The sequence below is a fragment of the Lucilia sericata genome, unplaced genomic scaffold, assembly GCF_015586225.1.
Source record: "Lucilia sericata isolate MDLA Ls3-8-SP2 unplaced genomic scaffold, ASM1558622v1 Contig000159F_arrow, whole genome shotgun sequence".
Classification (NCBI taxonomy): domain Eukaryota; kingdom Metazoa; phylum Arthropoda; class Insecta; order Diptera; family Calliphoridae; genus Lucilia; species Lucilia sericata.
The window spans coordinates 469,268-487,531 of NW_023994189.1; the positions used below are offsets into that span (position 1 = coordinate 469,268).

An 18,264-nucleotide genomic window follows, 5' to 3' on the forward strand; every position below is an offset into this window, starting at 1 on the left:
TTAATTTTTACTCTAAATGGTATTTGTGACTTAAGTACTAACAACCCCGAGTTGTTGATGAAATTAATCACTTCAGTTGGAATATAAACGGCAAAAGTCAACTGGTAACACCCTAAATGGTTTGATGCCAAATACTACTACGTGCTTTCATTGTAAATTACTTTATTAATCCAAGGAACGAATTTTTGTATGTTCGTATAGACACCCGGTAAATGTTCACGACCACAACCAATGCCCCAGGAAACTAGACCAATAAGAGTTTTACGACCATCTAGAGAAAGTGTTAGGGGGCCACCAGAATCACCTTGACAAGAATCACGACCACCTTCTTTGTAGCCGGCGCAAAGGAAAACATCGTGTATGGTTTCTCGTCTGCCAGCAGCACGGAACCAGCGTTGACAGCGATCGTTGGATAAGACTTCAACGTCGACTTCCTTTAAATGATACAAAAAGATAATTTATATATAATGTTTAATTTCCACTGATTTATTCCAACTAACCTGTAAAACAGAGGGTACTGTGCTTTGTCCATGTCTCGTTCTACCCCAGCCCGCCACCGTGGCCATTTTACCCACTAATTTTGTGGCTGCTGGAGGCAAACATACCGGTATTATATGCTGCTTATAGACCACATTACGATCTAAACGTATTAAAGCCAAATCATTTTTAAAATCGGCCGGATTATAATGCGGATGAACTTCTTTACGTTCTATGCCAAATTCCTCATGATTTAAACGTTCCTCTTGGCCTCTGACATCCCATTCACCCAGACGTATTTTCATATTAGAATTAGGAGTGCTTGATAATAAAAATTGTATGAAAGTTGTATATTAAAGTCCTTTGAATGATAAATCAGTTACTTACGTGGCCACACAATGAGCAGCTGTTACCACCCATCTGTTGGAGATGAGAGCACCACCACAACTCAATTTGCGTGATAGAAAACCACTTTTAATTAAGGCCACCTGCCAAGGATGGGAACCAAAACCAGTCGAATGGCCACCCACAATGCGATTGGATCGTGTAAAAATTTCACCACAACCTAAAACAAATTTAAGGAAAAAATTAATAAAAATAATTTTAAAAATTTGAAAACACAAGAAAAGATTCTAAAGAAACAGTGTAAATGCCGTGCAAAGCCAGTTAAGCTAGAAAGTGCTTTGGAAATAGTGTTTGCCAAAAAAACCAAGAATAGAAGAACTACTAAGAGATTCTAAGTATACATTAACATAGTCATACGAGAAGAAAGGAAAAGTAGTCAACAACTAAAGAAAGAAACGTAGTTAGTTTATGTTTAATACCCGGTACTGGACGATATGTACTATCCGGATACTTGGTAGTGCCTGTTCCATAATCACCATCAATTTCACCATTATTCAAATCCAAAACATTGCCCACCGCATAGGCAGCATCATTGACCGCTAAACTATGAGCACTGCCATCCAGACCTACCGGTCTCTGTACCTGCGGTTCGGGTGGTACATCAAAGAAATTATCCAAATGATTTGTTATGCCTGTGTGTGTTGCTGTTCCACCTAAATGATTAGTTTCATGATCCCAAGGACCGGGTCCATTCGAGAAACCATTACCACTACCCGGTCTAGTGGTATGAGGTTTATAATTGATCAGTGGTGCCTGAGAGTGGGGACGATTTGTGGTATAGTGTGCTGAGGCAGATGATGATATTTGATATTGATGATTAGTTAAATGGCCGGGATAATGACTGGTTGAGGTGGCATGAGATCCCAATGTGTTGCTATGTAGTGGTCGATTTAGGGGTTGTATATAGTTGGCACTGCTGTGATGTTTATTATGATTGGCCAGATCTGGGTAAATGTCATATAAGTGAATGATGTCACCTAAAGAAAGTAAAATTTTTAAGGTGCATGTTGTTTTTTTTTACAATTTTGTTTGTTTTTTTTTTCTTGATTTAAAATATATACATATCTGGTCATACTAAAGCCAAGACTAAGAACCTGGTCATAGTCAAGACTCTATCCAAGACTCTAATTAATTTAGAGAGCATATACCATAGATTACAGACGAGAATATAACCAAGACTATTGAATAGAATATAGTAAAGACTTTAAATTATAGTCAATACTATATAGCAGACTGTGGTCAAAGCTATAGGCCAGATTATAACCAAGGCTATGGACCACAATATAGTCATCATAAGACTATAGACCAGAATATAGCCCTGACATTAATATATACCAGAAGATAGTCAAGGATATAGACCAGACTATTGTCTTGACTAAAGAGCAAAATATAGTGAAGATTGTAGACTATACTGTAGTCAAGACTGTAGAATATAATATAGATCAGACAATAGTCAAGACTATTTTGAAGAAAATATAATAAATTATAGTTCAGACCATAGACTAAACTATAGTCCAGACTACAGACTAAACTATAGACGAGACTGTAGTCCAAATTATAGACTAGACTATAGTGCAAACTTTAGAATATGTAAGAGTACAGACTATAGACCAGACTATAGGCTAAACTGTAGTCCAAACTATAGACCAGACTTTTTCCCAGACTATAGACCAGTTAATTGTTAAGACTATAGATCAGACTATAGTCAAGCTATACACCAAAGTATAGTCAAGACAAAAGATCAGATTATAGTCAAGTCTAGATACTGACTATAATCCAGACTGCAGACCTCGTCAGGACTATAAACTAGACTATTTGACAGACTATAGATAAGACTATAGTCCAAACTATAGACTAGACTATCGTTCAAAATACAGGCTATACTAGAGTCCAGACTATAGACTGGACTATTGTTCTGACTATAGTCAAGGCTACAGACCAGACTATTGTCCAGACTGTAGGCCAGACTATAGTCAATACTATAGACTAGGCTATAGTCCAGACTATAGACCTGAATATCGTCAAGATTATAGACTAGACTATAGTCCAGTCTATAGACCAGACTATAGTCCAAATTATAGACAGGGTAGATCAGAGTCCACTCTACAGGCTAGACTAGATTCCAGACTAGACTATTGTTCAGACTATAGATTAGAGTGTAGTCAAGACTACAAACCAGAGTATAGTCAAGACTAAAGACCAGACTATAGCCAATACTATAGACTAGGCTATAGTGCAGACTATAGACCTGAATATCATCAGGACTATAGACCAGACTATAGTCCAAACTATAGACTATAGTTCAAACTACAGGCTAGATCAGAGTCCACTCTACAGGCTAGACTAGATTCCAGACTAGATAATTGTTCAGACTATAGATTAGATTGTAGACGAGATTAGACCATTGTAATCACTATAGTCAAGGCTACAGACCAGAGTATAGTCAAGACTAAAGATCAGACTATAGCCAGTACTATAGACTAGGCTATAGTCCAGACTATAAACCTGAATATCTTCAAGAATATAGACTAGACTATAGTTCAAACTACAGGCTAGATCAGAATACACTCTACAGACTAGACTAGATTCCAGACTAGACTATAGATTAGAGTGTTGACCAGAATATACTCAAGACTAAAGCCAAAACTGTAGAATATATTGTAGACCAAACTATAAACAAGGCTATAGACCGCACTATATATCAGACTGAAACTAGTACTATAGTAAAGACAACACTGAGAAGTCAAAGCAAGCATCGGATCATATGTAAGAATATAAACTATACTAGTCGGGACTATAGACCGGACTATAGATGTGAATATAGACAAGACCATAATCAAGACTATAAACCAGATTGTAGTCAAAACTTTAGAACAGGATATAGTCAAGACTATAGTAGTCTATAGTAAACACTATAGTCCAGACTAAAGGCTTACATAACCCCTAAAATCCTTTTGTTCTGAGGGCTTTTAAGTTTAAAAAAATATTCTCCATTTTTCACAAATGCTTCGTATTAAAAATAATGAGTCAAACATTTTTGGAAGTAAACACATACATACCATTCACTATTAAATTTTGAAATATTTTCAAATTATTAATGACGTTTTAAAAAAAATCAAATTAGGTTAAATATAAAAAAGCCTGACTAGACTACAGTTAAGTAACCATCTCATCCTCCTATAAACTTTCTTAACAATTTACGTTAATCAAATTTAGATACAAATATTTAATTATTTTATAACAATCATATAATTGGTATTATATAATCTGATCTTCATCATATAATATATAAAACAAGTAGTGACCAACTTATGGAATTATTTAATTTACACACAATTAAAATGAAATAAAAAAAAAATCAACTACCGGCCACAGTTTTATTTATTTAATAACAAGAAAATAATAAAATTTACAACTAAATGATGAGATAACCTTAATTCACACATAACTAAAACAAAAACAAAAGAAAAAATAAATGATACACAAATTATTATACAATAATCACAGACATGAACTGATGACGATGTCAATGATGAAAGTAAAACTAAATGAAAGCAAGTTTTATAGAGCAAAAGGAATGAATGGAATGTCAGACCTTTAATTAACACTTAAGCGACAATGGTCGTATGGACAGACTTTTAGATGTTATAACAATTCCTCAAAACTTAAATAACTGTTAATTACAGCACTGGCAGTGATAATGCTACTGCCTTTAAAACAAAAAACATTGTACATATTTGATCTGTGAAAAGCTTTTGCTTTGTAACGTTAAAAAACGTTACCCTCCACTAACTTTAGTTCCTATTTAAATATGTTTTATTTTATTTATTTACTTGTTTTAGTTTTGTTACCAAAAGTGAGAAAATCCCCTTTAAAGAAACAATAAAAAAAGAAAATAAAGTAAAAAAATGCGAATTCATTTTCAGTTACAAAAAATTAAAAAAAGTAATCATTATTATACAAAAAACAACAACAAACCAGCAAAAGAAAATACACATAAATCTTACAATACTGCAAAAGAAAGAAGAAAAAAAAAAACACAACTACATACATCAAGTCTTAAATCATCAAATCCACCAACCAACCGACCGACCTTAGTGGAAAATAAAAGATGAAAAAAAAAGTTTCACTTTTTATTTTTCAACATTACGAGTAATAAACGCGTTTATCCAGCGAACTAAACAATAATTATGGAAAATTTTTTAAATCCAGCTTGTCTGGGGGAGATTTTAATTTAAAAAACAAAATTATTCCGAAAAATTTTAAATATAAATAAAATCACTTAGAGTTTGTTAAAAAATTAATTCAAAATTCAAAATCCTAATATATTAATTTACTTTAAACATACAATGGTTTAGAAACAAAGTTAGCTATCTCCATTTTTGGAGAAATATATTTATAATACATTCTACGCCAGTGAAAAACCGTGGTTAAAATTTACCCATTAATGAAAAACAATAACTCCATTGGAGATAACTACTTTTGTATATCATTGTCTCAACTAGTTTGAATTAAGACCAGAATAGCATTAAAGAAAGGGTATGAACCAGACATAGAACAAGACTACTAATCAGATCACAATCAAGACTATATACGAGTTTATAAGGAAAACTTTAGACCAGATTATAGTTAAGAATACCGAATACTATATATAATCCAGACTTTAGATATGAACCAGATCTTAGTCAAGACTAAACAATTTCAGACTGTCCTATAGACATATTTATAAACAAGACTATAGTCAAGACATTAGACCGAACCATAATTAACACTATATACCAGTTTATAACGAAGACTTTAGACCAGTTTATAGTTAAGAATACCGAGCAGACTGAAACCAAGACTATATATAATCCAGACTTATGGATTATAACCAGATCATAGTCAAGACTAAAACATTTCAGACTGTTCTATAGACAATTTGTAAACAAGACTGTAGACAAGACTATAGTCAAGAAATTAGACCGAATCATAATCAAGACTATATACCAGTTTATGAAGAAAACTTTAGACCAGATTATAGTTAAGAATACCGAGCAGAATGAAGCCAAGTCTATATATAATTCAGACTTTAGATTACACTATAGATATAAACCAGATCATAGTCAAGACTAAAACATTTCAGACTGTCCTATAGACATATTTGTAAACAAGACTATAGTCAAGACATTAGACCGAACCATAATTAAGACTATATACCAGTTTATAACGAAGAGCTTATACCAGATTATAGTTAAGAATACCGAGCAGACTGAAGCCAAGACTATATATAATCCAGACTTTAGATTACACTATAGATATAAACCAGATCATAGTCAAGACTAAAACATATCAGACTGTCCTATAGACAATTTGTTAACAAGACTGTAGACAAGACTATAGTCAAGACATTAGACCGAACCATAATTAAGACTATATACCAGTTTATAACAAAGACTTTGGACAAGATTATAGTTAAGACTACCGAGGATAATGAATCCAAGACTATAGTCCCGACTTTAGATTACACTATAGATATGAACCAGATCATAGTCAAGACTAAGACATATCAGACTGCCCTATAGACAAATTTGTAAACAAGGCTGTAGACAAGACTATAGATCTGACTATAGTCAAGACATTAGACCGAACCATAATTAAAACTATAGACTACACTATAGTCAATAATATAGTGCAGACTAAAATCAAGACTGCGGACCAGACTATATAAAACAGACTTTGCAAAACACTTATGTCACACATAAGAACACAGATCTATAGAAATACGTGGAGGAAGCCAAGATTTCTGGACATATTATTTTGCACGAACATTTCCCAAGTAAACTTGTGCGTTTGATTTGACCAAAATATTTAATTGCTTCAATTAAAAATTTCTTTGATACAAAAATCACAATAAATTATATTAAAAGTGGATTGATGTCATATTCAAACAATTTTTTAAGGAAATTAAAATATTAATTGATTTAATTAAATAAAGTACTTGCAATTTCGTTCTATTAAATAGTTAATTGAATAAATTAACATTTTCTTTTATAAATTTACTTTGCTTTAGAAGTTTAAAATATTAAGTTTGAAATACACTTATTTCCTTAAATATTTAAACAATGTGCCTTTAACTTTAATTTTCTTTAATAATATTTTTTAATTTTTATGTTTGCATTTTTTAACTATTAAAACTTTAATGAAGCTTTATCCAGACTTGACTGATGTTTCTTTAGATTTTATGAAAGAAAGTGAAATGATTTACATTTTTGGTGTGTAAGTTTTTGTCTGATGCGTTTTCGGTTTTTTTTCTCATATTTATGGTTAAATGTTAAATCAAAAGTTTATGAAAATTTTTAATTTATTCACTCATCCAGACATGCAAAAAGGTTATTAGAGCAAAACGCAATATGTCTGAAGGGTTTTGTTTGAAATAGTTTTTGGATTAATATAAATTTTTGATTTGGATTTGGAGTTAAAAGTTCATGTAGTTTAAATAAATGTTTAAAATTTTGAAATACATATATTTTCAATTTTTAATAAAAAGAATTGTATTCGACATTTCTCGAATAGGAGAGAAATTTGTGGCTTTGATTAGGAGAGACATATGCGCTTCCTAACTATTATTAGTTCACGACTATGTATGTTGCATGCGATGGACGAAACAGTCGATATGGATGGACATCTTTTTAAATATTAAACAAGAAAGAAACTAACGGAGCTATTTTAAGCATTTGAAATAACGTTCGTCTTTGGACAAAAAGGGAAATTATATTAAAAATCACGAAGTGTAGCGTGCGCACAAGGTTTACAAGGTCTATAGTCTAGTCTATAGTCTAGTCTATAGTCTAGTCTATAGTCTAGTCTATAGTCTAGTCTATAGTCTAGTCTATAGTCTAGTCTATAGTCTAGTCTATAGTCTAGTCTATAGTCTAGTCTATAGTCTAGTCTATAGTCTAGTCTATAGTCTAGTCTATAGTCTAGTCTATAGTCTAGTCTATAGTTCTAGCGGTTTCTAGCGGTTTTGGTAACTCAAAACTATAGTCTAGTCTACAGTTCTAGCGGTTTCTAGCGGTTTTGGTAACTCAAAACATGATTAGGTAGTTTAGTTGAGAACCTCTGCCTTTTACAAACGTTCAACATTTGGTAAAAGCGGCAATTTATTTACAATTTAATTTATTTATTTGTTGTACGTCTTCTAAACATTAAAGTACCCAGCAAAAACTTGCATTGAACAGTTATAAGTTAAAAAGCTTTAAAATTCAGTTTTCACGAATTATTCATTAACATTTTAACACTGTGATGACAAGGGAGGTGTGAACTTAAGAGGCTTGCTTACAAATAACTACTTAAATAAGTACTAACAAATAGGGAGTTAAAAAAGTAGCTAGCAAGCTATCAAATAAAATGGCAAAACTCAAAATAAAGTACTTACTTATTAGTTTATATGTAAGTCTTTATAAGATTACTTCAAAGTAATGCAGACGGTAGTGAAGTTATTGTGTAAGTATAAGTTATTATCGAGTTTTTGCTGGGTGATTTTATTTTATTTGTTGTTCATAAGCAAGTACATAGTTTTTTTTTTATTTTGCCTAATGCTTATAGAATTTAGCTAAATTTTACGAAATGCTCTACAAAACTGTTATTTTTCAATTTATTTTATTTTTTCGTATAATAAATATTGTTGCAAATTGTTTGCATTGGTAGTATGAAAAAAATTGCATAACAATTGTTGAAGCCAAGCGTTTCAAAGTAATCAAAAAATATATATAAAAAAATTGACGCATAAAACAAAGTAATTGTAATGGATAATTTTCAAATTATTTTCCTAGAAAATCGGTTACTATGTTAAACGTTACTCACTGGTATTATTAACTGGGGCAGCATTAGCATTTGCCTCTTCATCATTGGATTCTTTGTCAACGCAACAAGACCAAATCATGCCACCCGAACATAAATCCACTGGCTTGCCACCACCCAAGACACAGGATATTGAAAGGCCACATTCGAATTTTTGACCACGATAACGGCAGGTTTGAGGAATCACTAGAAATGGGGAAAAAAGTTTATTAAACAATTGCAATTTTTTCTTTAAATTGTTAATTAATTTATATAAAAACTAAGTACTTCTTGCTAGCATTTCCATAACAGAATTTTCGCCATAATAACCCGTTCCACTTCGGCGTGATAGAGCATCTAATATTATAAGATCATGCTCCTGTTGGGCAGTGGGATAGGCTAAGATCTGTGAGGAATGACTGGAATGCACTAAAAGACACAATATTTCAAATGTCCATCTTAGCCAATTATCTTTTTTGTACCAATGTTGTTGTTTTCTTATGGTAGTCATTTCTTTTTGTTAAAATTAAATTTTTAAAATTTTTTTTATTATAAAAAATTTTTCACTAAAATTTCTAAAATTTTTTAACTATAAATTTGTAATTTTTTTAAATTAAATGTTAAACATTTTATTTATAATTTTTTAAATATTTTTTTAAAAATAATAATTTTTGTTATTTATTTAATTAATTTAAAATTTTCTTTATAATTGTTTAAACTGTTTTCATGATTTTCTTTTAATTATAATTTCTTTCTATGTATTTTTTTAATAATTTTAGTTTTGACACTAATTTTCACGGTTGTTTGCAAGCAAAAGGAAAATTATTTTATAATTTCTGCGTTTTTTCTCTATATTTCAGTTAAAAGCCCCAAAAAATAATAATGAAAATGAAATTATTATAAAAGAAAGCTTTTGTTTTTCAAATGTAAAAATGCGATTTTTCTTTTAATAAACACGCTTGAAAAGCAGAAGTTAAGTTTTTCCACGAACCGCACGTTGTAAAATCCAAATCAGAACTAAACGCATAATCAGACAGTAACGCTTTAGCTGGCAAGTCTTTTGGTTAAATTGAGGAGTTGTTTGAGAAAAATTTTAAAAAAATATATAAAAAATAAAAGAAATATACCATGGAATAACAGTAATGATATGATGATGATGATAATAATGAGAAAGAAACTAAAGTGAAGTACTAGAGCATACTTCCATGGCAGCATTAATATCAGCAAGTAGCAGCAGCAGCTTTGGTCTTTTGGTATCTTTCATTCATTCATACTTGCTTTTCACTTTTTAAACCATATAAAGTACAAAAACAACAACAAAATTTACTCAACCTTTCATTTTATTTTACTAAAACTAAAGTTTGTTTTTTTTTTTGTTTTAAAATAATTTTTCGTTGTTGTTTTTCTTCTCTTATTACTTCTTGTTTTATTATTTTCTTTTGATTAAAAAAAAATAAAACTTAAATTTAATTAACTTAATCGTTGGCTTTGTTGTTGTTGTTGCCTTTTGTCTTCTCAAAACAGCCAAACCATCCATCCATCCATCTATCCACACACTAACCATTTGAAAAGACAAGTGTAAACATCAGTTGCGCATGCGCAAATATATAAATTGTTTTCAATATTGATTGCACTATGGGTTATACATATAAAAAGGATTTGTTTATATGATTAGTCGGCTGTTAGATAAAATTGTGAACACTTAACTTTGTAAAAGTATTTTTCATCAATAATAATTTTTTCAAACATTTCATCATCAAGAAGATGCTTTATTAGAGTATTATATTTTATTAAGAACGTTTGTTTACAAAAAAGCTTTTTTAAGAAATTTACATATATTTTTCCAAACATTTTTATTCATTTTTAATATTTAGTCAAAAAGCTCTTTTTTAAACATTCTTTAAAAAAATCTATTTTTTTAAACTGTCGCTAAAAAGCTTTTGATTAAAGTTTTGTCAAAAAAGCTTTTTTTAAGCTTTCACCGAAAAAACAATTTGTAAACTTTAGTCAAAAATTTTTTTTTTTTAAATTTTTGCCGAAAAGCTCTGTTTGTCAAAAAGCTCTTTTTCAAACACTCTCCAAAAAGCTTTCACCGAAAAAAGAAATTTTTAAACTTTTGTCATAAAACTATTTTTTAAATTTTTGCTAAAAAGCTCTATTTGAAATACTTTGGTCAAAAAACGCCTTTTAAAACTTTTGACAAAAAAGCTTAAAAGCTTGAAAAACTTTCGCTAAATAAGCCCTTTTTTCTTTCCTAAAAAAGTTGAATCTTTTTTAATATTTGTAAAATGCTAAAACTTTTTTCAAAAAACGATTTTATTAATTTTCGTCAAAAAAGCTCTTTTTTAATTTTCGACAAAAAAGCTCTTTTTTAATTATTGTTAAAAATAGCTTGCTATAAACTTTTGTCCATAAAAACTTTTTTAACTTTCGCCAAGGAAAATTAAAAAAATGTTTTTTTAATTATCATCGAAAAAGCTTTTTTATAAACTATCGTCAAAAGAGCTTTTGTTAAAACTTTCATAAAAAGGTTATCTTTTATACTTTCGTCCAAAAACTCCATTTAAACTTTTGTGCAAAAAGCTCTTTTTTAAATTTCTGTCTAAAAAGCTTCCGTTAAAAAAAAAACAGTTTTTTATACTTTCGTCAAAGAGGCTCTTTTTTTGCATAAATCTATTTACAAAGAGACCACTTTTTAACAAATTCTTTAAGGAAATTTTTATATAAAAAAGCTGTTTCAAAAGGTTATTTTCCGGAAAAAGCTTATATACAAAAGAAAGAAATATCCTAGAGATAAGTAGTTTCCCGATAACAATGACTTTCTTCGCAAAAGCTTCATCTATTTGTAAATGGTATTTTAAAAAATTTTAACGACATAAAATTTTAAGCGAAAATAATTAAAAAGCTTTCAGTAAAAAAGTGTAAAAATGTCGCAAATTTTTAATATCAAACAGCTAAAAGTTTTATTGACAAAATTAATTTTACCAAAACAAGTTTTGTAGCAAAACAGGCTTTTATGTTTACAAAAGTTTTTAAAAACATCTTTTTATAGAAAAAGCTTTCTAAAAAAAATTCATTTTACGAAAGCTTTCTGATTGAAAACTTATTTGAAAAAAGGTTTTCCTTAAAAAAGCTTCATGTTTCTTAAAAAGCGTTTTTTCATAAAAGCTTTCTTTAGCTAACAAAAGCTTTTCTTCAAAAAAAAGCTTCATCTTTTCTTTTAAGAGTTTTTTATGTAATTATCTTAAATAAAATATATTTTAGCGAAAATAACATTATTTTCCAAAAAAGTTTCTTTTTTTAAAAGCTCAATTTTAAAGAAAGCTTTCCGTTTGCAATTTCTTTTTTGCTGAAAAGGTTTAAAAAACCTGTGTTTCTTAGAAAATTGTTTTTAATTTCAAGAAAGCTTTTTTAGCTTTTTACAATTATCTTCAAATTCTTCAAAAAAGCTTTTCTTAGCAAAATATGTATAAAAATTTATCGAACATTATAACTAAATGTCAAGGTTATCAGCACCAACCAGAAAACGTTACTTTAAGTTTGCGAACACATTCTCAAAATATATTCACAAACTTTGAATGTTGTTTGTGTGAACACACATACTAGAATCGAGAAAGCTTTAAGTATTTTGTTATTGTTACAAAATAAACACATTTAATCAAACGTTAAATTTGAGTAGTTTTATTAAATAATTCAACTGCAAAATTTATAGAACATTCCTTAGCTTACAAGCCCATAGTGCAATTTTAAACAATTAAATAAACTGTTTTTTTTGGTGTTGCTCTCAAAAAGTGTTTGTAGCAAAATTTAAGTTTTTTCTTTTAATATCAGCTTTTTTACTTTTTTTTTTCAAAATTTTCTCTCTTAACCATAGTGCAAACTCTACTCTATTATTCTCAATTGTTTTAAATGTTTTTACATCTGTGTAATTTGATTTTTTTATTATTTCATTTTATTTAGTATTTAGTGTTTTTATTTCTTTTATTGGTCTACTATATGTTGTTGTTTTTTGATATTTCAACAAGTTGCTGAGTGTTTTTTTCGTCGATTTTGTATTTGAATTTTTCCAAGTGTTGGTGATTTATAGCTGTTGTGTGGTGGCTGTATGGCTGTTGCTGGAAAAGCTGTTTTCCTGGATTTTTATGGACACCTAACAATTAATATGTTGTGTTGATATTTACTTTATTAAGCTCTAAATTTTCATGCCATTGAACTTGTTGTCTACCAAAGAAACATAGCAACAACAGCAATAAACAGAGATAAAACTACGCGATCTGGTTTTAGTTTTTCTCAAACATGCCTTTGGGGGGAAATTACATTTTAATGATTTTTTTGTTGTTTTTTTTGTGTTTTTATGGTATTGAAATCAATTATTTATTAAAGATTTGGAGTGGACAACCTTAGGGGCCTTGTTGGCTAGTTTTTTAGGGGAATTTCGGAAGTTTTATGTGAAAAATCTTTAAAAGATATTTGAAATAGTGATGCATTTTTAACATAAGTTGTAATTTATAGAAAGCTTAAATGTGTTTGAAACATTTCCTTTAAAATAAAAAGAAAACAAAAGACTTAGGACACATACTTGACTAGAAAACTATAAAACTCGCAAAACTTTCGAAATTTTATTTAAAGTTTACAAATTTGCGTAAAACGTTTCTTTTTAAAGAAAATTTCTAAAAATTTGCAAAGTGATGGGAATAGAAAACAAAAGACTTAAGACACATACTTAATTTTTTCTAAAAAAACTATAAAACTGATAAAAATATCTAAATTTTAATTAAAGTTTATAAATTTGTATAAAACATTTGCTTTTGAACAAAATTTCTTTAAATTTGGCAAAAGAAAAAAAAGAGGAAAACAAAAGACTTAAGACACATACTTGCCTAGAAAACTATAAAACTGCCAAACTCTCTAAATTGTATTTAAAGTATACAAATTTGTGTAACACATTTCCTTTAAAAGAAAATTTCTAAAAATTTGCAAACCAATGGGAAAAGAAAACAAAAGACTTAAGACACATACTTAATTTTTTCTAAAAAAAAACTATAAAACTGATAAAAATCTTTAAATTTTATTTAAACTTTATAAATTTGTATAAAACATTTGCTTTTGAACAAAATTTCTTGAAATTTGGCAAAAGATAAAAAAGAAGAAAACAAAAGACTTAAGAGACATACTTAATTTTGCCTAAAAACGGATAAAACTTTTAATTTTATTAAAAATGTATAAATTTGTATAAAACATTTCCTTTCAAACTAAATTTTTTAAAAATATTGCAAACCAAAAGGAAAATAAAACAAAAGACTTAAGACCCATACTTCAAATTGCCTAAACTCTTAAAAATCTTGAAATTTTTATAACAAATGTATAATAATTTAATCAGCTTAATTGTTTAAAAAGAAATATAAGCTTTTTTCTTTTGTTACTTTTTAATCAATTAAATGATTTTAATCAACATTATCTAGCCGCAAACAACATTACTTAATTGTTGTTTGCTTTGGGAGAAAAGTTGTATATTTGCTTAAATGTTGGTAGACAAGACGAAGAACATTATAAATATCCGCCAAATAAAATGTAAATAAAAAAAACATTAAACATATTTTTTGGATTTCTTATTTTTTTTGTAAAAAAAATATATAATCACAAATAACAACAGAATCACTTTAATATGAGTAATGAATAACTATAAAAATACTTTCACTTGGAATGGTGGTTTTTCTTCCGTCTTCCCAAAAAAAAAGAAACACATTTAACAACAAATCTTAATTGTTTAACACAACCATCATGGTGATGATGATAACCATAATGGTTGTATGGAGTTGAGGTTGCTAGTGGTTGGAGGTGTCATAAGCTGAGGCTTTAAACATATTAATGTAATGTTTATGGAAACATGTAATAAAATGGTTAGTGTTGTTGTCAAAGAAATTGACTTTGGTAGAAATGCTATAATTGATAAAGGAAATGTAATGTTTTTTTTTTTTTTTTGTTAAAATATGTTTTGAAATGCATAAATTCCCAGCAATTTATTGGAATTTTTGTAATAAACTAATATTTTTCAAAAATTTATTGTATTTATTCACTAGATCGTAATACATAATTGTTTTAAAATTTTGACTTTGACACTTTTTAAGGTGAGGACTGATATGGCTACTTAGGACAATAATGAGTATTTTGATTGAATTTTAATAATTTATATTGCTGCGTTTTAACATGAGCGGGTTTTACACAGACAGACCGACATAGCAAAATCTACTTAGAATTTCAGTAAATATTTATGAGAGACCCATAAATATTTCTCAATATTAGGTTTTTCTCATTATAAGTTCTAATAAAGTTGTATAAACAGCTTTTTCGATTACCGAAAGTTTATTTCCAAACGGAGAGATTTTTCAATATAACAGATCTTTTCAACGGTTTTTATTACTACTAAAAGTTTTTACACAAAAAAGCTTTTTTTAAATAAGAGCTTTATACTAAGAAAAGCTTTTAATACAAAAGCATATAATCAATCAAAGCAAATAATCAAAAATAACAAAATAGCTCCTATTAGCTAATGAATAAAGCAAGCTGAAGCTTTTTTCAGGTTCTAATATGTTTTGTAAAAAAGCTATTACGATTGATGGACTTTTATCTACACAATAAGTTTTCTTAAAACAAATCTTTTTTATGATTTTTCCGGCAAATAAAAGATTTTATTAAAAAAAACTTTTTTCTTAAAATAAGACCCAAAATAAAGGTCCAAATTAAAGCTTTTTTCATGTTCTAAAAAGCTTTTAATTAGAATTTTATACTAAGGAAAGCTTTTTACACAAAAGAAGCTTAAAAAATAATCAAAAACAACAAAAAAGCTCCTATTAACTAATGAATAAAGCAAGTTGCTAAATAAAGCTTTTTTCAGGTTCTAATATGTTTTATAATTTTTCGCTTGATGCACTTTTATTTACACAATAAGTTTTCTTTTTTCTTAAAATACATCTTTTTATGATTTTCCCTGCAAATAAAAGTTTTCATTATAAAAGCTTTTTTCATAATAAAGAATAAAGATTCAAAATAAAGCTTTTTTCATGTTTTATAAAAGGATTTTTCGATTGATGAACATTTATTTACAAAAATAAGAGATTTTTAATAAAAAGATCTCTTCCACAGTTTTTATTACAAATAAAAGTTTTTACACAAAAAAGCTTTTTTTAAATAAGAGTCTTATACTAAGAAAAGTTTCCTTTACAAAAGCAGCTTAAAAAATAGCCAAAAAAGCTCCTCTTTACTAATGAATAAAACAAGCTGCAAAATAAAGCTTTTTTCAGGTTCTATTTAATATATTTTATAAAAAGCTTTTTCAATTGATGGACATACGATTTTCCTTGCAAATAAAAGTTTTTATTTACAAAAGCTTTTTTCTTAAAATAAGAGTGAGTGAATAAAGATCCAAAGCTTTTGTCGTGTTCTAAGATGTTTTATAAAAAGCTTTTTCGATTAATGCATATTAATTTACACAATATGATTTTTTTCTTAAAACAAGAATTTTTTTACAATTTTCGTTGCAAATAAAAGTTTTTGTTAAAAAAAACGTTTTGTGAGTAAGAGTTTTATACTAAAAATCAGCTTAAAAACAGTAAAACATAAAAATAGTCCCTTTTCACTAATGAGTAAAGCTCCAAAATAAAGCTTTTTCGTAAAATCAATTTTTTAACAATGAAGTTCCTTTTTAAGGAAAGTTTACAAAACTATAGATTATCCTCGCAAAAGCTTTTTGTCTTCGATGAAACCTGTTTAATATAATTAAAAATTAAGGGAAGGATCGACAAATTTAAAAGCTTTTTGTCTTCTATTAACCTTTTTTAATATAATTAAAAATTAAGGAATCAATTGAAAAATCTAAAAGAATTTAAAATTTATTGAATATATTATATTATTAATATGAAATATAATCTCGTAATCCGAAGTCCTCGAAGTAAACTGTGGAGTTTTTTATAAAATTTATGTTTAGTTTTTATTTTTGAATACGGAATTTTAATAGTAAATTGACTTTAAAGAAGCTTTTTTCAAAGCTTTTTTTATAAAACATGTTAAAAAGTTGGGTGAAAACTTTAATTTCATTGTTTTTTATATGGGAATTTTTTATATGGTATTGACTCGAAAAAGCTCTTCTTCTCTAAGGCTTCAAAAAAGTTGTTTCTTCAAAAGAGCTTTTTACATGACAATATAAACTTTTTGCCATTAAACTGGTTAAAAAGTTGGTTGAAAATTAGAATTTCAATGAAGAAGTTTAGATAAAGCTAAGTAAATTGTTTTCAAAAAATTCTTCCTCTCAAAGCTTACAAAAAAGCTTTTTCCACAAAAGAGTTTTTTTTTTTTTTTGCAAAAGGAGAAATTTAGAATTGTACAGAAACTTTCTTTAAAAAAGGAGAGAAAAAATGGGTTTGTTGTAGAATAAATTTTCTTAATTATAAAAAAGCTTTTTCTCACAAATCGTATTAAACGATTTAAAAGACTTTTCTTCTATGGTAGAGTAGTTTTCTAAAGAGTAGTTTTCTAAAGAAATCTCTTTCTCTAAAAAGAAAATTTTGAATTAAATTTTTTCTTATATAAAGCTCTTTAACTAACTTTATAGTGAGGTCGTTAACATTATAGGAAATCAATTATGTATTATATCAATGATTACATATTGAAATAACATAAATAATATTTTGCATCAAAGCTTTTTATCACAAATCGGATTAAACAATGTCCGATTTCTGTCATACATATTTATATTTAAATACTTTTCTCCTATAATGGTAGAGTAGTTTTCAAAAGAAAGCTCTTTCTCTAAAAAGAAAATTTTGAAATAAATGTTTCTTATATATAAAGCTTTTTGACACATTAACTAACTTTATAGTGAGTTCGTTAACATTATAGAAAATCAACTATGTATTATATCAATGATTAAATATTGAAGTAACATAAATAATATTTTGCATCAAAATATTATCATTATAACAAATAAACTTTTCTTCCAGATTAGAGTTATGTTCGACTTAACTATCTCATATTCAAACAAAAGTCAGTTAATAGATGACAACATGTCATCACCTATAAATATTGATTGATATCTTAAAAATAAATCTTTACACTTAAATTCACTTAAAAATTTATTTTGATATTCATTTATATATTTATATTTATATATAACACCATTTCTACTTACAATCTAATTCATCGAAAAATTTCGCTTCTTTGGGTAAATCCTTTTGTATGGCCTCTTTTAATTTCGGATCAATGGCCTCATTATACACATTATTATAATTAACAGAAGCATTAACTGCTAGTGTCAACGTTAGCAAAGACAACAACCATAATGTAAAGAAATTTCTATTCTGTGATAGTACTGCACAATAAGTTCTAAGCATAATGGTAAAAATTTTTATTACAAAAAAACACTTAAAACACTTTTATTTTGGGAATTTAAAAATATATTATTATTTTTGTTTTAATAACAATTGAAACATATTTTATTTATATTTAAAACTTTGTTAATATGTTATGCGTTTGATTTTTTTTATTGAAATTTTGGGATTTTTTTTA

General features: G+C 27.9%; 1 protein-coding gene across 3 annotated transcripts; it reads right to left on the reverse strand.

The window, feature by feature from the left end:
- Positions 1-18: 18 nt before the first annotated feature.
- On the reverse strand, positions 19-18,147 carry LOC119601358 (serine proteinase stubble). 3 transcript variants are annotated; one of them, XM_037952270.1, is made up of 6 exons: positions 17,888-18,147; positions 8,728-8,910; positions 1,302-1,859; positions 865-1,042; positions 501-798; positions 19-434 (listed from the first exon to the last, which is right to left on the reverse strand). In XM_037952270.1, the coding sequence occupies exons 1-6, from the start codon at positions 18,087-18,089 to the stop codon at positions 138-140; spliced, it is 1,716 nt and encodes a 571-aa protein (XP_037808198.1). In that variant the 5' UTR covers positions 18,090-18,147; the 3' UTR covers positions 19-137. The 3 variants fall into 3 exon arrangements, with proteins under 3 accessions (XP_037808198.1, XP_037808200.1, XP_037808199.1); XM_037952272.1 differs by lacking the exon at positions 1,302-1,859; XM_037952271.1 differs by lacking the exons at positions 1,302-1,859; positions 17,888-18,147 and adding an exon at positions 8,992-9,214.
- Positions 18,148-18,264: the final 117 nt, after the last annotated feature.